This window comes from Falco rusticolus, chromosome 1 (genome assembly GCF_015220075.1).
Source record: "Falco rusticolus isolate bFalRus1 chromosome 1, bFalRus1.pri, whole genome shotgun sequence".
Lineage (NCBI taxonomy): Eukaryota > Metazoa > Chordata > Aves > Falconiformes > Falconidae > Falco > Falco rusticolus.
The window spans coordinates 94,664-119,320 of NC_051187.1; the positions used below are offsets into that span (position 1 = coordinate 94,664).

The 24,657-nt window shown below is 42.0% G+C and overlaps 2 protein-coding genes across 6 annotated transcripts in view; both read left to right on the plus strand.

The window, feature by feature from the left end:
• Nucleotides 1-20,420, plus strand: part of CCDC57 (coiled-coil domain containing 57) — a 43,505-nt gene extending 23,085 nt beyond the window's left edge. For 3 of the 5 annotated variants that reach the window (XM_037402332.1, XM_037402312.1, XM_037402295.1), the window contains 7 exons: nucleotides 1,488-1,588; nucleotides 3,817-3,843; nucleotides 5,292-5,517; nucleotides 6,186-6,322; nucleotides 11,940-12,062; nucleotides 12,424-12,646; nucleotides 20,017-20,420. In XM_037402332.1, coding sequence (XP_037258229.1) covers nucleotides 1,488-1,588; nucleotides 3,817-3,843; nucleotides 5,292-5,517; nucleotides 6,186-6,322; nucleotides 11,940-12,062; nucleotides 12,424-12,646; nucleotides 20,017-20,240 — 1,061 coding nt within the window. In that variant the 3' untranslated portion in view covers nucleotides 20,241-20,420. The remainder of the gene's footprint in view (nucleotides 1-1,487; nucleotides 1,589-3,816; nucleotides 3,844-5,291; nucleotides 5,518-6,185; nucleotides 6,323-11,939; nucleotides 12,063-12,423; nucleotides 12,647-20,016) is intronic. The other 2 variants (XM_037402322.1, XM_037402303.1) reach the window with 2 other exon arrangements.
• Nucleotides 20,421-23,861: 3,441 nt separating this feature from the next.
• Nucleotides 23,862-24,657, plus strand: part of FASN (fatty acid synthase) — a 44,716-nt gene continuing 43,920 nt past the window's right edge. The window contains exon 1 of the mRNA XM_037402346.1: nucleotides 23,862-23,938. The gene's annotated coding sequence lies outside the window, so the exon portion shown is untranslated. The remainder of the gene's footprint in view (nucleotides 23,939-24,657) is intronic.

Sequence of the window (24,657 nt, forward strand, 5' to 3'; positions counted from 1 at the left end):
TACGTTTTGTAGTAAATTTCTGAAAATTTAAGTATGGTTTTGATTGGATCTCATGCAGGCCTGTTTAGAAACAAAACTGGATTTTTTCTTCATAAACATTCTTGTGACTTTTGGAGATCTGGAGAGGAGAGGAAAGGATATCGGCTGTAACTTGGCAATGAAGTAATCGGCTCTGATTTGTTTTGCGTTTTTAAAAGAAGAAAAGGCAAGGTATAGCTTTTTCAAGGAGATTTTTTCTTCTGTGGAACGAGTAGCCCTGTGTTTAGCACCTTTTACAAGTTATATAAGTGCAGGTAGATAGCTGCTTTATATATCTCTGTGCCTCATCCATGTAAACATTTAATTTCTAATTGCTTCAAACTATTCTGGAGCCACCATGCATTGTTTTCTGTATTTCAGAAAAAATAAGATGGGTTTGTTGAAAGCCATTTTGTTGTACCAATTGTTCTGCTGTCATTATGCTTCTCTATTTTCATTATGCAGTGAGACTGATCTGTGTGTTACCAGTTTGCAGAATTAGTTTTAAACTGTTACTTGTACAGTAGAGTGAAATCACAAGCTGATTAAGTGTGCAGGCGTTTTTAGTAAATATAGGTGTATTCTAGTTTTGTTGATAATGAGACATTAATAACCAATTAAAGCAAGACCTCTGTTAATTTTAAAGAAAAAAACAAATTCAAGCATGTTTTTTTGTCACAGGCAGATAAAGTTAGTCCACTGTTTTTTGAAGACATTACAGTCCAGTAAGTAAAAGATTTATTGCTGCTAGAGTTTAGCAGCGTCCAAGAGAAGCAATAATCTTTGTCACCTGAAAAATGTAAGTTTTCAGAAATGTATCATCCTGTTTTTTTTATGGCTGAAATAGTTTATTCAACTAAAATAGTCTTTCTTATATTCTTTTAGAAAATGTATGGAGATTATGTTCAATCACTAAAAGAGATTATAATGTTAAATCTGAAATTTTTAAGATATAAACTTGGAGGGGCACTTCTAGTTTCTAGCAAGTCATCTGTTCTTTCCCCTGACTTGTCCATATACATCAGTATGTTCAAACTCACATTTTTACTGGAACTAAAAGAAGATTTTTTCAGGATTAACTTCCATTTATTGCTGATTTTTTTTCAACTGTGATTGAAAGAAGCTACTGTGTCTTAATTATTCTTGTTATACTCAGTATTGCCAGTTTCCCAAGAATGATTAAATAATGCAGTATTGGGAGAAATAAAAACTTCTCTGTGCTCCTTACCCATGAATCAACCTTTGTAATGCGTCTTCTCTAGTCACTTCTGTATTTCGTAGCTGGCTGATGTTTGCATATGGTGAGACTGTACTATTTTTTCCGTTTCTTCAGCTCTGTTTACAATATATCTACTGAAGTGGTATACATGTATATTAATGAGACAAAGTTTTGAAGGAGCTGTTGCTATGAAAGCCTAAACTCTGTATAAATACATATATATTCATATTATACTTTTCTTCTCTTTTAGGTTCATTGTGCACAAACAAAATTTCAGCTGGAACCACTCTGAGCAGTATCAAAGTTGGCTCAGCTAACCTGGATTGTACAGAAAACCCAGACACAGAAAAGGTATGGAGAGGTTTAAACTACCTACAATATCTGTATGCATATGTATGTGTAATTAAATACACTGCATATTATTTTTGATTGAATAAATATTAGAAACTGAAGCAATAAATGCTTATGTGGTCAATTAGTAATGAGTATAAGTTAGATAAGATCCAGCAACGTGGTTTTTTTCGGCCAAACTTATGCTCATTCTTTCTAGGGAATAAATTTTGACTAGTCATTCCCTGGCACAAGTCACTCCCGATATTTCAAAGCCCTTCTTGATTTTTTTCTTTTCCCCCTCCGCTTAAATTGCTAAACTGCTGTGTATCACCTCGTCGAGTTTTCCATTGCAAACCAAATTTAGTCTTTTTTAAAAATACCATTAATCCTTCGATACGCCTTGTAATCAGGTGGATGGCGATGAAGCTGCAGATGCCGTGTCATTGCTGGGTTCTGACGAGAAGGTCCTGCCAAGCCTGGGCTGAGATGGACGCGCAAGCGGCACCGCTCGCCGGCCCGGGGAGGGGGGGGGGGGGGCGCCGCTAGGGGGCGCCGCAGCTTCGCCGGCCCCGGGCCCCGCGGAGGCGCCGATCCGCGGGGTCCCGCCAGGCACGAGGGGACACTCCCTTGCTCTGGGAACGTTTTTACTCCGTTCCAGGTTTTACAGGTGTTGTTGAAAGGGTAGGAACGGTATCGGCATTAAAGTGTGATGGAGGCGTCTCTCGGAAAAATAATAAAGGAATTGAAAACAGGGACAAATATCTCATGCTACAGATGTGCTGCCCTTCCAGTTTCCCAGCAACTTTATGGTGTCATAAACAGAGTCTGAAGTAAGACAGGTTAAAGTACAATTAAAAAATAAGGGGTTTCTAATTTTCAACTAATCTCTAAAATCTATCAATATCTGTTTCATGCCTGAATCTTACTGTTAAGACACACCAGTGGCTATCTAAGTTAAAGAAAATTTAAATAAAGCTAAGTAATAAATAAAGATGAGAGGTGCTGACTACATTAAAAGCTAAGAGCTTTAAGAACTGAAGCGATATCAACGTTTAAATAAAACTTTGGAGCCTTGGGAACCTTGTGTGGAAACGTGCACAACCCACCAGGCACAGAATAATTTTTAATCTTAGCTGTATCTTTTTGCTGAATATAGAAGATTTGTTTGTTCCTGGTGTCAAATCATATTTAGGAAACCATTGCGTGCCAGTATAGACCACACAGATTTATTTTTTCTCTTTGGCCACTTCCAGAAGTAGGTGAAAACTGTATTTTATACCAACTATACTTTTCTGTTGCAGAAAATGTTTTACAAACTACTGCCCAAGATGCATCTCATTTTCTTCGTGTTTCTTTAAGTGGAGATGGAGCCTTAAAAGAAAAAGTAGAAAGTGGCTTTGCCTTGGAGACAGTAAGATAGGAACTGAACATTCTTTGTGCCAGAGGTTACTCCTTTGCTGCATAATGCTAAAATGTAATTCAATGCTCAGGGCTGAGTATTGAGAACAAGAACGTTTTTCAGGCAGTGATATGCATCTTCAGTGTGAAATGCTCAATTACTTGTTCTTTAAATGTATAGGCACATAGGAAATAGCAGATGTGCAGGCCAAAACTTGAACATAATGGTGGGAGCTGTAGTTACTGCTATCTTCAGTGATGTTGAACTATCATTTCCTGTCTGTTTCTGCTGTCTGCTTTGTTCCTTCTTCCTTGGTACATAACAAGCCTTCTTAGGCACAGACCAGCAGCTGGAAACAGCCCTGAGAATATCTAACAAACAACAGGCAAAACTTCATTAGAATTCCTTACTGGATTTTCAAAGTGCTTATCTTTTAATGTTGTTCTACACTGTCTATGTGCTTCTTACATTTATTAATTGCATGGTAAGGATGTACTTAAGGCCACGATGAATTACAGTCAAAAATATTTCTAACTTGGGGAGTTCAGAGTCTGTTGAGCAAAAATGATAACTAAACATGGGGATGTAGATGTGAAGTCAATAGAGAGCCATAGTGATAGTTTTCTTTTTTCCATTTAATGTAACAGTGATTCTGGGACCATAACCTCAAAAAGATAGACTCCACAGCTAAAATTTAGCTAAAGAACAAGAGGAAAGCTTACAGTGGAAACTAGTAAAATAGGCATGTAGACTTTTGCATGTATGTGTATCAGCTCTGAGGAGAGTTTTTCCTCCCACCTTCTTTTAGTCCCTGTTGTTTCTGTGTTTTCTCTATTTTGTATTGTAGGGTTTTACTCTGGACATGGATCTAAAGGTAAAAAGATTTCTGGCTTCCACTCCTAACTCTACACTTTATAATCTGTCACCTGAAAAAAAAAAACAAACTTCTAATGCTCTTGAATGCTTTTCTGAAAAGTTCAGGAAAAAATGAAGTTTAAGCAAATGGTATTCCTGCCGCAGCCACGTGATGTGCTTTTGCCTCTTGGTACAGTGAAGATGGTACATAGTGCAACACCCCATGGTGCCATAACTGGTCATTTGCCTTGACCTCTCCTTATGTTAAGCCTCATTGGGTTACTTTCACTGTTCATATGATGAGGGTAGAATGTAATATTTGGGGGCTGCTTATATTAATTGCTTTGATACAAATTGCTCTATGTACACCATTTTTTCTTCCACGTTGTTGTCTTTCTTCATATTTTTAGATTCTAGTTCTGCACTAATTTCTCCACCTTTATCCTCCATAGTGTTTGTAGACCTGTATGCTTTCTGCGCATGCTCTCAAGGACCTCCTCTTTTATGATAAAACTATCCAAATAAATAAGAGAACAGGAGTTGCATGACACACTAAGGCAATGGTGGCTGGTTTTTTTGTCAGTATAGGTAGCGCTGTTCAATATATACTTCTTGAATCACAGTGTTCAGGGTGATCTAGTTGAAAACTGATTGAGATTGCGCAGTTACAGTATAGTTAGTGCACTTCTAACTAGTTTGTTTATAAAAGAGTAAACATACAGATAAGCAATAGTTTTGTAAAATTATTTTAATGTATGTGTCATATTTAGATACTTGTGGCGATGCATAGTATTTTCAAAGTCTATGGGGAGATGATTTGTTCAGTGAATGCTGAGTATTTAAATGGATATTGAAAAATCTCTGTAGTAAATGGGCTGAAAGATGACATATAGCTCTTGAAGAATATATAGAGTATGTAGCTCTTGAAAAACAAGGATGTGATCTATTGGGTAAATACTTTATCATCATGCATATGTGCCAGTGGACTCAGGTTTGCAGAGACAAAACCCATTGTAGAATCTTTACTTTTTATTCTGCAGCCTTTCTCTTTTAAAGCAATGTTTTAAGTCCTATCTGCCCCATATGTGCGTATGCACATGATGATTAGATAAAGAAGGGTTTGTGGTAGCTTGCTATCTGTTGTAAAGTTGGGTTTTCCACATTTTGTCTTAAAATTAATTGCTCTCTAGTTTACAGTTGTATGGTGGTTATTCTATGTATTATTTTACACTTAGAGTTTACAATATTTGTGGGAACATCCCAGGCTATTATAGTGTTTTATTCCATGGTTTAATTTGCCCTGTATTGCTAACAAAATCTTGAAAATGTACCCTCAAAAATGGGCTGTAGACTTCAACTTCACACTTTTTCTTCAACAGGCTTCTAATGTGTGTTTGTACAAATTTCTAAACCTGCAGACCACACTTTCAAAATATTCTTTATAAGGGGCTATCTGGTTCTTTTCAGGGGCCAAAACACAAAATTCTTGAAGAAAAGATAAATCTTGGACAACAGTTACCTGATACAGGTCCTGGTGTTGGTTTTCAATATTGTGTCAGCTGCACTGTGCAAGGAACACAAAATAAACTGAAGGAAGCAGTGAAAAACATCTCAGTTCTGAGCCAAGAAAAGCAGCAGCTGATTGAAATGGGAAACAAACTCAGGGCAGAACTCAGAACAATAGCAAAAGAAGGTAAATTTATTCTACAGAAGAGTGCTAGCTTATATATTTAGAATAAAACCTGGGTACGAGTTCATCCTTTGAGCTGGAGAGAGCTGGGCTTCAGTATGAAAACAAAGTGCTGGACCTTACTGATCCCTGATCTGCATCGTTTGAGTGAGACTGTGGTGCTAATTGTTGCAAGTAAGATTACCCTGTGGCAGGAGGTACTAACATAGAACAATGAGAGTCTGTAGGCAGTAACTTTTTGTTGATTAATGTTTTAGGTGGACTCCTTAGTGCTTAGATGTCAGTGTGGGAACTGGAAGTCAAACTAAACCACCTTTAAAGAGCAGAAAAGAGGTAGTTTATCTCTTGGAATAAAAACAAATGCTTTATAAAAGTGGAAGAGAAAGCAAAATAAGCTTACTATAGAGTAAACTTGAATCGGGAGTGTATATATAATGTAAGAAGATTTCACTGTGGACATTTAAGTTCCATGCAACAGTTGCTCTGGCAATGAAGCAAAGGGAAAAACACGAGGCCTGTTTCCGCATAGTATTGAATCCCTCTGCAGTGAGAAGGCCTGTGTTCTGTGGTTCATTTATATCCACTGTAAGTGCTTGCTGGGAATGTAATATTGATGACAGAACAACAAAACAACAGAGAATGCTTTCCTCAGTATTTTCTCTCCTTTGTAGGACTTTGGCATCCTGTTAGCTCTAAGCGCTGCACGATTTGTATTGACTCTGGTAGTCTTTTTCCAAGAGAGCTTGTCGAAAGAATACAGTGTCAGCTGTCAGCTTTAAAGCTTCTACAGCACAGGCTTACAACACAGGTAATGGTATGCTGTCTGAGCTCTAGTGATAATGAGCAGTTAAGCCAGTTCTGATTCCATGAATATAACTTTCTTTAAAATTCTGAATTTAATTGTCTTCTACTGATTTTAGCTCAAATCTTCTTTGGTACCTTGGAAGATTGCAGAGAATAATAGAATAACCTGAGCTGGAAGGGAGCCATGAGGCTCTTCGAATCCTGACTCCACAGAGGGTAAACTGAAAGTCAAACCATGTATCTAAGAGCGTTGTCCAAATGCTTCTTAAACACTGACAGGCTTGGAGCCATGACCACTCCCTGTGAAGCTTGTTCCAGGGCTTGACCCCCCTCTCAGGGAAGAACTTCTTCCTAATAGTGAGCCTGAATTTTGCCTGATGCAGCTTTAATGCCTTTCCCTCACATCTTATCACCATACCAGACAGCAGAAAGAAGAACATCAGCTCTTCCCTCTCTCCTCCCTGTAAGTGCAAACTTACTTAGTGTGCACTCAACTGTGTCCAGGTCATTGATAAAAATCAGAACTGGACCTAAAATGGAGCCCTGGTGAGCACCACTAGTGACTGGCTGTCAGCCAGACATTGCCCCGTTTACTCAAAGGGCTGACTTCAGAATTAACCTTTTTAAACATGATTTTCATCCAAGGAATTTCAGAAACACTTGTTTTAATGCAGCATAAATGTGCAATCCTGAATTACGAGTTTCATAAAGCTTAGTTTTAAATGGGTAAGATAGACAGTTTGAAGGATTTGCAGTATGTTCTAAGATAAACTTGACAATGATTGATCAGTGAGCATATTTCCAAATATCCCCAGTGGTGGGGTTTTAAAGCACCCTTGTCCAAATTATTGTAATAGCACATTTTCCATATATGAAAGCAGGATATATAATTAATCTTTCTCTTATCTTTTGTAATTAAAACTCAACTTTTAATAGTTATTGCAGCTTTCATCAGAGACAAGTGGATAAATCCTGGCTCCCCTGGTAGTTAGTGGCAGACCTCCCAGTGACTTTAACAGTCAGGATTTCACTATGTACTTTGCTTAATTGATCAGCAGATTTGTTCCTGTGAGGATTGAGTCAGAGCAGCTGATTGTCGTTGTAGTTCTGAGGGCAGTAAACAATGTTCTTTTGGAAAAGGTGGGGTTGTTGCTCCAAGGTATAAAAACTCCAGTGGAATTATTAACCAAGTTCAGTTGGGGAAATACTTCCTCTGGGCAACTTATTCCAGTGTCCGAGTACCCTCCCAGTAAGGAAGGTTGGGGGTTGGGGTTCCCCCCCCCCGACCATAATGCTTAAGTGGAGTGTCCTGTGCTTCAGTTTCTGCCTGTTGCTTCTCATTCTGCCACTGCATACCACTGAGAAGAGTCTGGCACAGTCATCTTTACCTCCTTCCACCATCCCCATCAGGTGCTTATACGTGTTGAAAAGGTCACTCCTGACCCCTCTCTTCTGGAGGCTAACAAGGCCAGCTTACCCAGCCTCTCCTCCTATGTCAGATGCTCCAGTTTGTTGATCATCTTTATGGCTGTTTCCTGGGCTTGTGCCAGTATGTCCATGTCTTTCTTGTACTGGGGAGCCCAAAAGTGGACATGGTATTCTGAATGTGGTTGCACCAGTGCTTGGTAGAGGGAAATAATCCCCTCCCTTGACCTGCTGGCAGTGCTTTTCCTGAGGCAGCCCAGGATGCTGTTGGCCAAAGGGCTCATGAATGCATTGCTACCTCATGTTCAACCTGTAGTCCACCAGGTTTCTTCTTTCTTTTCTGCTGAGCTGCTTTCTGAGCAGTCAGCCTCCAGCCTGCTAGATTGAAACTGCAATATCCTCTGATTTTGGGGAAAAATCAATTGAATTAAAGCTAATCTCCTTTGGAAGATCCTGTTTATTTTTAATTCTCTCTTTATGCATTCTTATTTCTCTGAACTGAAATCAAGAACAGATTGAGAGCCTTTTTGTGAATTACTAAGGTTCATCCAGGAATATGTAGGAGATTGAAGTTTGATGTTTCTCTTTTTACATACTAAGAAGTGTGTTATATGAAACTACACAGGAGATAATCCTATCGTGCTGTCAGGTTGCACTAAGAAATTGCACCTGTCAGTCATTTACTTGAAAATTTTACCATCTGAACACATTCTAAAAACATCTTAAATGTTTTTATATCCAGACACATTCAACAAAGATAACACGTATACATTTCGAGTGTGCGATCCTGTGGTTTTCTGAGCCTTAAATTATCACTGATTTCTTCAGATGTTATCTGGCTGGCCTAGATGTATTACAAAAAAAATGAAAAAGTGACCCATCTGGCCAGACAGTTTGAATGCCAATGGTGAGCTTCTTAAAAGAGCCAATGGAAGTAAATTCTAATAAATATTTCATTTTTCTTACGGTTAAGAATGGTTGTAAGAAAAAAACCCCACATATTAACCTCTGTAGTTGCTTAGAATAAGTGCCACAAATTAGGTAAATGAAGGTTAAGTGATGCAGCTGGTACCAATTTAACCAGTTGTATATCTGGGGATGAGGCACTTTCAATTTGCAATCTATTTTCTGCTGAAAATAGATTGTTTTTTTCCTGTGAAGTAAAACAGCGTTGCAGATTAGCCATGTAATTATACCCATCAGGGTTGTTAGCTAGACTAATTACAAAAACTTCGGGATCAGTAAATTTAAGAAAATAGTGTAAAATGTTGAAGTGCAAAGATCATCCAGCAATTAAATTTGAGGACAAGTGTTGACAGGTTCAAGTTCATTGTTCTGCTATCAGGTCTTTAAGCAGACAGTTAACCAGCTGCTGCACAGGATTGCTATTCTCTCGAAGAAGGAATAGCAGTCAAAACAAGTAGTACTTGTTTGGAGGCCTCAAACATTTGAATATGAAAGGAAAAAGCTCTCTAAGCATCCACAGTATGCAGCAGTATTTGGGCCAGTAAAGGCATCTATTTGGGGAAGAAAATGGGTATACATGTTTCTTAGCTAGGGTGAATCTACCAGATTGAATCTATGACAACATTTTGGAATATATTCTAAGGGAACCTGGCAGGGAAGAACTTTGTGTTTGGACATCCTATCACAGGTGCTTGAATTTATCTCAGCTTGCTCCTAGCAGAAGATACTCAACAGGAGGGGCGCTCCTGTGTGATAGAGAAAGGTTGCCTGAAGTCCAAAAGGCTAGGCTGTGAGAGTCAATTAGAACCAAATTTGAACAGATTGCTGGAGTGAAAATAAGTCCCTGTTCTTCTTTACTCCCAGTAGTCAGGGAAGAAGTTTTAAAGGTTGCAGTATGAGCAAACATTGTAAACCATCCATCAGACCGTGATAAACTGAGAATGCCATCTGCTGTACCTTTACAGAGCTGAGGGAGACTTACTCTTCCTTAAATAAGCAAATAATCTAAGATAACAGAAACTGAGAACTGAGACAGGTCCGTCAGGTAAGTACATGAGCTGGAGAATCTGGTATATTTTACCAGATTTATATAATCAAGTCCTTTTGACACCAAAATACTAATTAGGGCATACCATACTGAAAGCCACCTGGGTTCCAAGGCTAGGAGGGCTCAAATTATTTGAGCTCTGTGAGAACAGGTCTGGGAACGCAATGTTATTTTGCAACTCTTCATTGACAGTCTGAGAACCTGATCAAGACCTGCCACAGCAGCACTGTCAGAAGAAGTATTAACATCTTGTGGTAGCATGAGAAAGGTCCTCAGAGAAAAAAAAATGGGGAGCATTAAATAAATAGCCTCACTGGCATGTCAGTGATACATCTAGGGACAATGATGTGGGCTACTTCTGGAGCAGACCTTAAACTTCTTGTAAAACTCCAAGGTGAAGAGGTCAGTTTTGGTCCTGGGTGACAGTCCTGAGCATATGATCCTGATCTCCCTCTCGTGGGGTTTCAGAAGGAAATAAGTAAGACAGCTAGTAAAGTGTGCAGGAAGCCTAGGAAGTGGTCTGCTAACAGGTGTGGGACACCTCAGAGTGCTTGTGTGTCTACAATGTAATTTGTGGGTATATAGATATACTTGTGGATATATATGTGTGTGTGTGTGGATAGATACGTAATTTATTCAGGATGCTTTTGAACATCTTATTAAAGTCACAAGCTTGGCATGCTTTGTTCACTTGAACTTTCCGTTCGATGAATTGTTTCTTAAGCTCCTAAACTCCAACACTGGGAATAATATTTACAAAGCAGATTAGGGTCCAGCAAAGCATTTGAGTAGAGCTTTTGTAGCCTGCTTGATTCATCTGTGCACTCTTGGATCAAGGTCTGAAAAGGATTAGCTAAATGCTTGAACTAAACTTATGTAAAAGTGATTTCCAGATCTGGGCAAAACTGCCAAATTCAAATGCACATTTTCCACAATTTTTTTTTCCTTCTTCACCTCTTTAGATGAGTTGTGAAAGAAAGTTAGCTGACTTTTAAACCAAGATCAGTAAATATTCATTGCCCATCCATCCCAGTCTTCCCTTGCCTTATTTTTAATGAGCTAAGTACTGTTTGCTGTTTTTCTGACATCTCATGCCTGCCATAATCTTTTTAAAATCATTAAAGGTTGTTCTTGCTTTTGTAAGCCTAGATAGATTTTGAAAATATGTGTCCAGGGTTCTTGAAGAGGCAGCATTTGACTGTGAGTTTCCAGATGGTGTGCTAAACTCCAGGAGTAGTTCAACCACTTTAGCTCATGGATTGCTTGGAGTTCATGGTTGAAGTGGCTATCACTGAGGATCTTTCCAGCTCTGGAACCTTTGGGATCATCCCTGTTACTGCTGGAATTTGTCCAGACTGGAAAGAAGGATAGCTCTTCTTATGTGTAAGCTGTTCATCTTCTATAGTCTCATTTCAGTCTGCTCTTTACTCAGATCCTACCTGCTGAGTCTTCAGCTCCTGTGCTGAAGCTGAGCTCCTGGCTTGAGCTTCCAAACACTGCTATGCAAGTTTGGGTGTTTTCTTCTAGGTAATCACTCTTTCTAGCCAGGCTACATTTGCTTCTGTGTTCAAGATTATGACCCTTACCAAAAACTGAGAGAAATTATAAATACCTAAAAGAATTTCAGTTACTTTATATGATGGGCTTATGGTTTGTTTCTTTAGTCTTAAATATGTAGCAGAAGACTCTGATGTCTATTTTCACCTCCTTTTAAAGGGCTGAAGCAGTTCACTTTTCATCAAGTCTCACTTTAATTAGTAAATGTTGAAAGCTAGTGAAACTTTGTGGGGTAATTAGGGGTTTTTTAGTTGCTGACAAATTACTTTTCAATAGCTGCTTTATTTTGTTTTTTTAGGACTTCCTTGGAAGTTTTTCTTATGTAATCTAGTAATGGGAAAAGACAAAAGTGAAGAATGACCCTGACGATATAAAATAGAGTAACAAGCAGGATGGTAGTCACAGCAGCAAGAAATGTGGATTTTGAACAGATTTAGTAAGAGGTTTATTAGGAGGATATTTTGCCTGTTTGACCCTGTTGTTGATCTGAATGGAATATAATTTTGTTTAATATTATTTCTAACTGGTTATTTTAAATCTAGCAGGGTAACAGCAAACTGAGCTATAAATATATTCTTTTTAGAGACCATGAGGTTTTTTGTGTTAATCTGATATTTCATATTAGGAGCTGCAGTATGCAAAGCAACAGCACCCCTCAAAGATCTGTTCTCTAACTGCCTGCCCTAACTTAAAGAGAGAAAAAGCTCCCAGCAGCTGTGGGGGAGAAACAGAATTACCATCCACGGAGGTACAGTGCAGTTTTATCATCAGTGTAATTTGCTTTCAGTTGGATTTTTCAATTGCAGCTGCTCAACAGTCATCTCCTGAAAGACTTAATAATATATTTAAGTTATGCATTGTTGCCATACGGAACAGTATTTGTTCACACTTTATAAACTAGAGTTTCTCAATCACTTTCATGATGTTGTAATTAATCTTTTTGTGCGACCTTTCAAAATGAAAAATAATGATTTTCTTTTGTCTTGCATCTTGCTGAAACCTTCTATCTTTCCAAGACCAAGGCACTACTATGAGATTTAACCAATTTTCAGATGCCTTTGATGTTAAAAGTATTGTATCTCTGTAAGATTGTGCTTGAATTTGAACAGGTTCAGCTGGATTTCTCTATTGAAAATCATGGGCCAGAACAACGAAAGGCAGATACATCCTCAAAGGTAGTTCAAAGTCAGCCACTCAGACAGAGTCCTAGTCAAGCCCAGCAGGTCCAGCTTTCTTCATCTACAGCACGTCATTTCTGCCAAGGTATTTGGCAAACTTTACAAATGGGATCAAGCCCTTCTATTCTCAGTCCTCAAGAGAACACTGACCAAGGTAAGCATGCTTTGTAAAGCAGTTGCAGTATTTCACTCTTCTGGAAGAACCAAAGTATGGTAGTGGATTCTGCCTCCTTCCACTAAACTGCTACTGTTGTTGCAGTCCTGTAATCAGAATCTGAAAGATCTTAATGAATTACTTGAAGGGAGTTTCATTGTTGCCAGCAGGAGTGAGAATTAACAGGAATGCCTACATGGTGCTCTGGTTTTAATGCCATTGTTGCAAATACTTCTCCCCTTTTATTGAATACTCCCAGAAAATGCAAAATACCGTTCTGTTTTGACATAGTCTAAAACTTATCTGGGGCAGATATGAAAGTGTCTGTCTGAGAATTGCATGCTTCATGTGTTGCCAAGTGACAGTTAGATCAAATTATAATTTAGCAAATCATTGCTTAATCATTATTTTTGTGGCAGGTTAATACCTACAGTACTGCTTGGTGTCGTAAGACCTAAAGGCCAAAAGTGAGATCATGGGCATAATGTGGTATATGTTGTGGGCACACAGGGAACTAGGTATTGTTATTCACTAGAATTTTATAGTTCAGTGCAGCAAGTTGTAACAGAAAATAATAAAAGCAGAGAAAAATTCTTATATGCAAGACAGCATCCTGATCTTACATGTCAGTATCAGGGTTAGGATGAGAGGAGAAGGTGAAACCTAGGCCATAGACTGAACATTAATCAATGTTATACTTCTACAAAAAAGCACCACATGTTCTTGGAAACTTTAGCAGGAGCAGCATTTGTAAGATACGAGCAGTGAAGTGTAGCCTCCTCACAGGTGAATTGTAAAGGAGCTTTTTAATGGTAGCCATTATGTTGAGTGTGTATTGCAGATGAATGTTACGTCTCCCAGACTGTTGGCCTGTTTATGAAGTAATTCTTCATCAGCAAAACTTTGGAAAACTGTACTAACACCTGCTGTGGATGGGACAAAAACTAATGGCCTCAAATTATAATACTGAAAAAAACTTTAGGAATGGCTAATAATGGAGTATGCTCCCCAGGACTGTAGGTTTTTCTGTATTAAATGTCTCTATAGACAAACATTTCTCCAGAATGTTCCAAGTAAAGGTGATGTTTATTTTTTAGTAAGTAGTGTAGCTTTCAGTAAATTATTTCTAACAGTGTTGTGGGGCTCTTGTGAGTTGTCTGTCTTTTGGTTTTGATATTACTTTTATCACCATCATTATTACTGAGATCTGATGGCAGCTGTGGGGTAATATGGCAGCCATTTAGCCTTTTCAAATGAGCTTTGTATTAATAGTGACCTGTTACCATTACATAGATACTCGTGTGCTGTTAACCACATACCAGACTGCAGGAGCAAGAATGCAACCAGTGGGTTAAGGGAAGTGGTTTGTTCCCTTCTATCTGGTACTTGTGCGGCCAAATCTGGAGTACTGTTTCCAGTTTTGGACCTTCTGGTTTGACAAACTGTGAGTCCAGCGCGGAGCTACTAAGATGGCTGGGGCACTGGAATGTGTTACATGACAAGAGGTTTAGAGAGCTGGCTTGTTCAGTGTGGAAGAGAAAGAGTCAATGGGTGGTCTGATTGCTGCTTTTTAACTACCCAGTGAGGGATTTTGGAGAAGGCAGAGCCAGACTCTTAAAGGTGCACAGTGAAAATAGAAGAGGCAATGGACACAAGTTGTGTCAACATACATTTGCAGCAGGGAGCAATGAGCACTGTGACATTTCACCCAGAGGTTCTTTCCAACCCACATTACAAATATTTTTAAATCAGTGTATAGACGCAATGAACCATATTAAGCAGCACACAACAAGAAAAAAAAATATTTAAAAGGGCTTCCAAAATGAAGAATGGATTATAAGTGTATTTATTCACAACAGCAGTGCATTGCAGGGACAAAGCAATGTGCGTTGACAGACCTGTAGGACTGGAATGGACATAGTGCTGACAGTCATGATTCAGTGCTTTTTTCGTGGGGCTGGAACTGAAATAGGAAGAGTATTTCAGGTCAGGCCTATATTGACAGGATAAGCAAAAGGATGTCTTTGAAACATTACTGATAGTGCCATGTGGTTTCATGCTGCTGTATGCATGATGCAACACCACTGGCAGCCTTACAAGGACACTAGTTTCTTAATGTCTAGAAATTTCCAGCCACCATTGCAAAACTTACTGTACAGTTTTGGGGATCTAGAGAATAACAAAAGGGAAAGATAATACTGCCAATGTGAAGCAAGTGAAACATCAATAGGGGGTGATATTTTCCTGAGAACAGCTTTAATTTGATCTCTGCATCCAGATTTATCATAAGAACACTGGAGCGGAGCTTTCTTACTTAAACATACAGGCCCTGAAATACTGCGTTGCAAGAATATTACTTGTAAAAACTTTTATGTTGTTTAGCTTTTCCCTCCAGAAAACCATCCAAATGGTCTCCTTAATTCTACCAGACTGAATTCTGCATTTCAGAAAAGAAGAATGTGAAAGCAAAATCTTTCCATTTTTGGAAGAAAGTCACCTCAGAGCAGAATATACAAGATTTTCAAGGAGTTCTGCTTCAGATTTTTAGCACAGGCTTGCGTTATTTTTCATGCCTGAGCTATGGAAAAATAATTACATCTTGCCTGTTTAAAACAACTCACTTGAATTTAATACATCCATCAAATACATGGTTACAGTGGGCTGAACTGTCATTAAGACGGAGTGACTCAGTACAGGGCTTTCAGATATGTGACGCGCACATAGATTCGAAAGCTCAGTAATAAAAAATGATTTGCAATAAAGCCAGCAAGTTAGCTTACTTATTCAAACATTTCTTTTGCAAGTTCAGCTATGTACAAATCTGTCACACCAGTAGCTGTGTTCTATGTGTATTTCTGGTGAAACAAACTACTGTAGTGTGAGAATGATTTTCTAAACCTGTTGAACAGCTTATTTTTTTTTTCATGTACCAAGCAGCCTATCGGGACTTAAAATGCCTGGCATGTCAAGTAAGCCCTGCAGTTTGCTGTGTTTCCAACATGCAACACAGTTCAATGACTTAATATGTTTTGGAGTGTTTATGATGACACGTTAACACTGAATTACTGAAGTGGACTGTTATATACTTTATTCATTTCACCATCGAATTCAGAACTTGTGGAACTTCCAAGCAAGTCAGAAGGCTGTGAGATATTTTAATTTTCTCTCTCCTTACTGTACCTGCTGATTTTTAGTTTGTACTGCAGGAATGAGATGGATTTAATAATTTCTATGTTAATTAGAAAGAAAGGGGTTAAAAGGAACACAGGTTCCTTTTTAAGGTGTTTTTACTATTCTGTATAATTGAAAGAAAAAGGTACTGCTGCAGAGGTAGATGGGTACAAACCACAAAGATATTAAAAGCATCAGTGTTGCATAGACTGTACTAGTTACACAGGTTGCATAGCTACATAGACTGTACTAGTAAAAAATACACTTCTGTATTTCTTCCCTTTTTATATGCCCTGTCCCAGAGGTTAAGGGCAGGTGGTAGACTTTGGCTGGTGATCCATGTCATATGCACCTTGAATGTTGATGACAGAGCATCCTCAAAGAAAAGCTGCTTGTCAGAATAGTATTGTGCTTTGCTTTGAAACTCATGACACACGTATACAACTGTGTGATTAGCTTCTGTACATGCTGCCCGGTATCTCCATTAACCCGTGGGCTATAGGGCCTTTTTTGATTTAAGAATAAATGTTAGGCAGCAGGAGGGGAAGCTTTGTAGAACATTTAGAAAACTGGAATTTATTTTTCTTCAAGTAATTTAGCTTAATGAAGGTTGTGCTTGCTATTTGAGACTCTAGTTTTTCTGGAGAGAAAGGCAAACATCACCTATTACAGTTCGACTGTAAGGCTGCATTTAGAGTGAAGCCAGTACTGTGAAGGGTGCCTTGTCCTACCGTGTGAAAAGCTCCTGATCAGCCTCTTGTCTCCTTGAGTCAACAGAGGCTGGGGTCAGTGCAGAGCGAGTAAGAGCATAAGGCAAGCTGTATCTGCACTTAGAATGTCCCTGCTAGTCACTTGTTTTATACACTTTTGTGGGGTGGATGGAATGTATTTTCTGTGCCAGAGGAGGGCTCAAGCTGTGGTGGATGGTCCCACTGGACAATTTGAGAAACCCCACCTCCACAGATACTCAGGACTGTCCTGGGCATATTAATTTGAGTGTACATTGTAGCCTAACAAAGAATGAAATTGAGCTGCTTTGAAGCAAAGTAACTTTTCTGGTTTACTATTTGAACTTAGAGAGGGGAGTTTCTTTTGCTATATTTCTTGTTACTTGCAAAAGCTCTGTGGTCTGAAATTCTACACTTTATGGATCAAAAGTTATCTTAAGTGTTTCCACACTAGACAGAATTTCAACAGCTTTGACATCACTGACAGTTCTAAGAACAATCCATGTGGGTAAAAGGCTGGCCAGAGAAAGAATCTGGTAAAATATTAACAAACAAGAAGAGTGCTCTGGCTCTGGCTTCATTCTGGCTCCAGTCAGAAAAAGACTCATGATTTCTTTTCTGTGTTACATAAAACTTCATCTTTGAAGTGCTTCACAAATATTAACTAATCCCCTAGTTAAATTTTCTTCACTTAAATGTTCTTCTGCTGAATAGGAACTTGTTTGAGTTGGTGTTCCTTCAGAAGCACTGTTAGCTGGAAGGAAATATCCAGTGACAAGTTTCTTAAATGAAATTTTCCATCTGGGGAAATTCCAGTTTGCTCATACAGTATGTCTACCTGTATCTCTCTAGTTCTGAAAAAAACTATCTGTGAATATTAATTTATGACTGTAGTTAACACACATCAAATAAAAGATATGTTAAGCATTTCAATACACTAAAGGTCCATTTTCAAAAGCAGCTTAGGCTCTTAGCTGTGATCTTACCAGCTCTTGTTGCCGAGGTCACTTCTGAAAGTTAAGTTATAGGCTTGTAAATTAGGTGTGCTTTTTCGTTGTTTGTTTGTGAAAACCAAGTTACTGCATTTAAATTTTACTGCATAGTGCATATTCCTGCTGATTTTATTTAAAGTGCTTCACACCTGTGAACAGTTCCATGCAGAACATATGCAGGTCCTTATTCAGTGTTCCCTTAGAATATTTCACTTTAAATAGCATTTCTAATACTGAAGTGTTGGTTCTTCATCTTTTTCTATTTTGTAGAGCTAAGTCTACAAGTTTGCAATTTCATGGGCTTAAATTTCTGTGTTAACACGGATTTTTGACACTCCAAAACCTTGCAACAACCATATAGGATGCTTGTGTTCTGTGGTATTGTTCCAAACACCTAAGTAGCCTTTACTAGTTGTAACTGTAGTGTCTCTACTAATGCCAAGAGCAAGCATACAGAAGACTTCAGAGAAAGGGACACATGTGATGCATTGGTGCTTGGTTACTTTGCCTTCAGATCTACAGGATTAGGGCCTCCGTCATTATTTCTGAAAGTCATCCCCTTGGTGAATACAAAAGACCCTTCCAAACCGAGGGAGTATTTAACAAAACAGACTGTCTGTGTGTTGACTGTATGCTATTTGTGGATCTGCTCATTGCTGTTACTTCGACCACAAACAAGAGGTAATCTTGTTCTGCTGTGGCTCCTGTTCAAGCAAAATGCTCTTTGAGGCCATATCCAGTACCTTTCAGACACTGCTGCCTCCATTGTTCTAAACTGGTGATGTTGTGAAATTCTGCTTCATTATCTGCTAGATGTGGTAGAGGTCTAGGGTAATGCATGCTAATGGTTAAAGTCCTTTTTCCAGGCAGGAAAATACACGCAAAGGTCTTCCATGGGCTCTAGCATCCTGTCATACCTTCTACATCTGTAGGTAGCCACTAGGTGGCAAGCTGAACAACGGGATCTCGCATCAATGGCACAGGAGTCCACTGAGCTTTTGCCACCTGTGGTAACAGATGCCACTAGGCTGACTCGGGCAGATTTTGCACACACGTGAGTGAGCAGCTGGTCCAAGCTAAGCCTGAACATAAAAACTATTTTGAACATTGTCGTGTTTTGACACTAGCCATGCTTTGCATAGAGATATAAACTCTCAATAGATCATTCCATAGTTCAAGAATATTTTGTATTTCCTGCCATGCAGAATTCTGTTTGGACTTTCTACCGTGTTCTGTTGACTGTGGAAATTTTACTTATCCTACGAATAACTTATCTTTATCAATTTTTATACCTTATATTCTTGCTCTGTGACTGGGACTGGGACCTGGGACTGAAGCCTGCCTGTCATACTCAAAAAATTCAGCTAGTACGGAGTGCTGTATGTATGTGTATGAATGTAGTATGTGTTATCGCATGTATATTATGACTACTTCTGCTGTCTGCTTTGGCTCTCCATATAAAATCTAAAGCTAAAAGCTCAATGCCTTGAAAAATAAGGATTAAGTGCCTGGAGCCAAACACCCATACATACTACCTATAGCTTACAGTAAATACTGTGATAGACCAATTCCACTTATCTTACCTAATGAAACTTGTAGTAAGACTGAAGTTCAGTTAGTTGGAGATAGTGGTTTTCAGACAATTATGTGAGAAGCTGCAAAATGGACTCTTGATTGGCATTAAGACCAGTCTCCCTGCTTCCCAACCAAAGGTATTACTTTTTGAGTTAGTCCTGTCCAATACACATGGATATTTTGGGCAACAAAAACGAGGATTTCCACAGTAGATAAATGCCTGCCTTTGTGAGAGAGGATAAAAAAAAAAAACAAACCCAAAAAATGATGATAATAGTAGTACAGCTTTGTCAAGCCCACAGAATTGCCTTTGGGCCCTTTGGATCATGCATATCCAAACACGTTTTACTGCAGCTTTTATGGCTGCTGGTGATGTCTTGAAACTGATCAAACTATTGCAGCCAACTACTTTATCACTGTTTCACAATATGGGAACAGGTAGGCCTAACTCTGTGTTGTGTTGTCCAGTGTGTTGGTATTGCCTTGGTTGATATGTATCTTCTCTCACAATGGAGAGCAGGGTAAACTTGTAAAATGTGGTGTTTAAAAACAGCTGAACAGACAAGTAGTGTTTGCCTTGAACGGTTACACCAGCCCCCCAGCTGTCTTCTTTTCTCCTCTTTTAAGCAGCCTGGTGCTAACGGAGAATGAACAGGTACAGGTGAAGCGAGGATTGAGCAGGAGATGCTGCTATGTTTTATACCACCAGCGTAGCAAGCCTTAGTGGACAGTTCTGTGCCTCCTATGTACAGAAATGGTTCTGTTAATATAAGACTTCCACAATGTGGCACTATGGCAACAATGTATTTAGAGAAAAAGAGTAAACCAGTTCTCTTCAACTATTCAGTCTCATAATTAAACACAAACATAAGTATGAAGTATTTTTCTTTCTTTTTTTCATCAGTGAAGTTTGCAGTTATACATTCAACTGAGCGATCTGAAGAATCTCAGCAAAATATCAAAGCCAAGGATAAACTTGAAATGCCAGCTGCAGATTTGACAGTCAGAGGAACCAGGCTGGAAGTTCAGCAGAAGCTAAAATCCAGGAATTTATCTTGTGCTCATCCCATAAACCCCAAAATCTCTTCTAACATGGCAAAAATCCGCAACTATAATATTAAAGACTGATATCTTTCTTGGCAGCAAGTTCCAGGTCCATGCCTGCTGTTAACCTACTTCAAAATCCATGAATCTGATCTAAATATAGGCTTCATTTTTGTGTGTTGAGTTGGGACAGTTGCAGCCAGAAGAAAGAACAAATACCCTGTTTCATACTGTAAACCCTAAAATACAGGGTTAATCCATGTACATCGTGAGATTAGTCGTCACTGCTAATACTGATTGATTTTAATTATATATGTTAAATATTGCTTGCATCATGGATTTAGAAATGCCCAGTTAATACATATGTAAAGCCTTGTGCCTTTAGGCAGGGCTTGCAGGTCTTTAGCAAATATTTTGTTGAGAAACTGTAGATGTGATTTAAGCTTAGAAGTGGGATGCCTCAACCAACTTGTTTACTTATAATTAACAATGCAACCGTTAATCCTGTGCAGCTATCTTTCTACTTGAAAGAAAGGGGTTTGAAGAGATTACACCTGAATCTATATTTGATTGTCATCTTCCATAGCTCTTTCCACTTGTTCAGACAGCATGAGAGAGTATAAAAATAAGCTTCTATTGTCACACCAGTAATTTTTCTTTGACAAGAGATTGTGTAGAGTTTAAAGCAGTGGAAAACACATTAGTTAGAAACATTTGGAATCATACAGAAGCACTGTAAGAAATAAGTCTTACAACAGATCAAACTAAAAGAAAACCTGAATGAGTTGTGATCTAACAAGGGATGTCTATGTAACTGAATGCGTCAGGACACTGAAGCAAGTAATCAGTGTATTTTTGTAACATTTCCAGTAATGCTGAGCTGTCTTGGGATATTACAATTAGGAACTCCACCTATGAAAAACGTGAGAAGAAACTTTTTTACTGGGAGGATGGTCAAGCCCTGGAACAGATTGCTCGGAGAGGTTACAGTCCCCATCTGCGGAGATACTCAAACCCCAACTAGACGTGGTCCTGGGAGCTGTCTCTCCTTGGGTTGAGGGTGATCTTGGACTAGGTGATCTCAAGAGGGCCCTTCCAACCTAAGTGATTTTCTGATTCTGTGGGTGGTATCACTGAAGTGAACAATACCGTTCAGTTGCTGCTAAAAATGTGTAAGATCTAAACAGGATTAATGAGGGAAGAGAGCTGTTTGCCCATGAGCGCTCTTTTTCTGGAGCGCTTTTCTTTTTAGAAATGCTTTCCTGGTGCTTTTTGCGAACAGCTGCTGTCTTTGGTATCTGCCAGTGTGGTAATAATCATTGTGAGAATTTGAATAATCATTTTTCTAGTCCCTGCTGAAAATGTTTTACTTCAGTGCAGAGGTGCTATGACACTATAATCGGATGCTAAATCTGCAGTAAATTTCATTGTGATGTTACCAAGCCAATATGAGGCCTGAGAGACCTTGTGAGCTTCTAAATCATTTAATTACTTGAAAATCCTGTTATTGGATTCAACATTTAACATTGTTCATGAGCCGGAACAACATGATGCATTCCCCTGAACCAGGCCCTGAATGGGCTCTTTCTGTAGCTTAGAGCATAGTGGTTTCTAACAAGAACAGGAATTTTGGCCCAGATCATACCAGTTACAGCTCTCTCTGGTTATTTCTAGAACACAACGTGTAAATTCCAAAGTTCTTAATAGCTGTATATTGTCTTGAAAAATATTTTTAAAATTTTCAGTTCTGTTTTCAATATTGTACTGTGGAGATGTGCTATATTTCAGTGCTGTGAGATTCTGTGCATGTACAGGTACTGGAAGCAGTGTTGCCTTGGAAAGCGCGTGGTGTGTTCAGTCATGTTTGTAATGCTGCATCTGAGCCCAGAAACTATTACTTTTTATTCCCTGTATTGTGGGTATAAGCTCATGGGCTGCAGGCTTCAGAAATGCCTTTGTGTAGGTTTCTTTGCAGGGTTTTAGTTTTTTGTTTGCTTATTTGAGGGGTTTTGTTTTTTGGTGGTGGTGGGGTTTTTTTCTGTGGTTGTTTGGTGTGTGTGTCCATCTTCTCTTTCCCCCCCCCTCCGCCCCAGTATGTGTGTCACCTGGCATGCCCGGTCATGCAGCCCTCTTGCCAGAAACACAACTTTAATTTATTCAGTTTCCCTGAGAAACAGGTTTCCTTAAGGCAACTGTAGGTAAGGGAAGATGATAACTCTTGATTGTTTCATCTGCTTTACTTGGGATAGGAAAAAAAATTAGTAGTTCAATCATTGTACCTTTGTTTCAGAGTAACTAGAAGAACGCAGTGTACCAGTAGGCTGAAAATTAACAGTGTGGCTGTTAACAACGGGTAACAGGGACACGCTGCCTGGATCCTGTGTCCTGTGGGGGGAGGTTGTGCTCGGTGCGTACAAAATACAGGGGGGATATGGGGGCATATTAAGACCAACGTGTTCAGCTAATTGGGGCGCTTTCCGAGGGAGGCGGTGGCGAGTCGGCCGCGGCTGGGTTGCACGGAGCTGCGGCCCGTGCCGGTCGTGGTCGTTACCGCGGGGTTAAACAGCTGCGACAGCGCCGAGGAACGCTCGGGTAAAGGCGCAAGTTGCGCGCAGGGGTCGCGCTGCCGCCGCACCGCAGCCCGGGCACCGGGGGCGCAGCGGGAGATGGACCTGGGCGGAGTGCGACTGCGCCCCGGGCCCGCGGCTGCCGGCGGGGGGTGGGTTTGAAGGTTTTTTAATATTTTTTTTAGTAGCAGCCGAGGGTAACACGGAACAAAATTCAGATGTGTTCGCTGCTCCGCTTTAACGCAAGGCGTGCGAGTTACCGAGAAGGTGGAAGCGCGGCACCCGCGCACGGAGCGACCTCTCCGCCGTCCTGAGGCGGGGTGGGTGCACCGCGGAGCGCAGGCCCACCCCCTGCGTCGGCCCGCCCAGGCCTCGCTCCGCCGCCGCCAGTGACGTCGGCGCGACGGGCCGGGGCACGGGGCAGCTCATCCGCGGCCGGCGTGCCCGCTGCCCGGGGGTAACCCCGGCCCCGCGGGCCGCCGGGGTGAACGACCGTGGCCGCCGTGAAGCGCGGCGCGCTGCACCCGCCTCCGGCCCCTCATCGCCTCATCGCCTAGCAACGCCCCACGGGCCACGCCATTGGCGGCGCCGCGCCCCCGCCTACACGCCGCCGCCTCCGGATTGGGCGCCGGGCCGGGCTGCGCGACCAGCCCCGCGCCCCGGCCCTTTGTTAGCGGCGGCCACCGCCCCCTCCCGACGGGCCGCGTCACCACCCCCACCCCCCCCACCCCCCCCGTGCGCGCACACGCGGGACGACGGGAACGCAGAACGGTCCGTGTCCGCGGCGGGTGGGCGCCCCCCGGCTTCCCCCCCCACCTCCCCCCTTCTCCGGGCAGGCCCGCCCAGCGCCAGGGACCCCCCGCAGAGCGCGGCCTCCGGGGCGGGGCGGGGCGCGAGGGCTTGGCCCGGTGCCGCGGGCAAAGGGGCCCGCCCCGGCCCGGCCAGAGCCCCCTCCTCCTCGTGAAGCTGCTTCGGCGGGCAGGGGCTGGCATCACCCCGGGGCCGGCTCGGGGCGGCCCTGCCCCGGCTCTCATTGGACTGCGGCAAGGAGTAAACTATCAGCCCATGTGGCGTGGCCGCTGGAGGTGGCGACTGCTTAAATAGCGCTGGGAGCTAGAGGGAGACAGTGAGAGGGGAGCGCGGAGCACCGGCCACCGCAGCAGCCCGGCTCGGCGCCAGAGTCTTCTCGGCACGAAGCCTTCCGCCCTTGCGCAGGTACCGGCGGGCAGTGGGACAGCCGCAGCCTCCGTGGGCCGCTGCGGCCGGCAGGCGCACCGGGGAGGGTCCCTCTTGCGCCGTGCGGGGCCTCGCAGGGGTTCCGCGGCCAGGCCCGTGTCTGCCGCACGTTCTGCGGCCCGGCGTCGTGGCCGCCGTGGGTTCCCTGCTGTGGCTCAGCGCGGCCGCGCCGAGGCGAGCCCCCCCCGCTTCCTGGCGGTGTGTATCGGGTTCCAGCCTCCCGCTCCGCCAGCCCGGCGCGGAGCGAGCCTGAGCAGCTACGTTGTGGTGCTGGTGCTCGGCCATCTTGGCGGCGGGCGGGGACCACGCCGCCGCGACCCCTCATCGCCGGGCCGGGGCCGTCGCGGCCGCCGGGAGCCCTTCCCCGGCGGGGGGCGGCCCCGCGCTGCCGCAGCCCGGGCGCCGAGCAGCAGCGGGGAGCAAGGGGCCGCGCTGGCCTGGCAGCGGGGCCACGGCGCTACGCCGCCCGTCGGGCCGGGGGGGGGCAGGGGAGGGGGTGCGGCGTTGGCTGTGGCTGGGGTGGTTCGTCGGTGGGCGCTGGGGAGCCGTCTCCGAAGCGGTGCCCCTGTACTGCTGAGCTTCCTTCTTTCATCTGGATGTAAAGCAGTCGCCCACGCGAGGTAGCGCATCGACCGGGCCCCGGCCTGGGTCCGTTGTGCTCCGCCGGGAGCGGGACCGGCACCCCCGCGGCCGTGTTT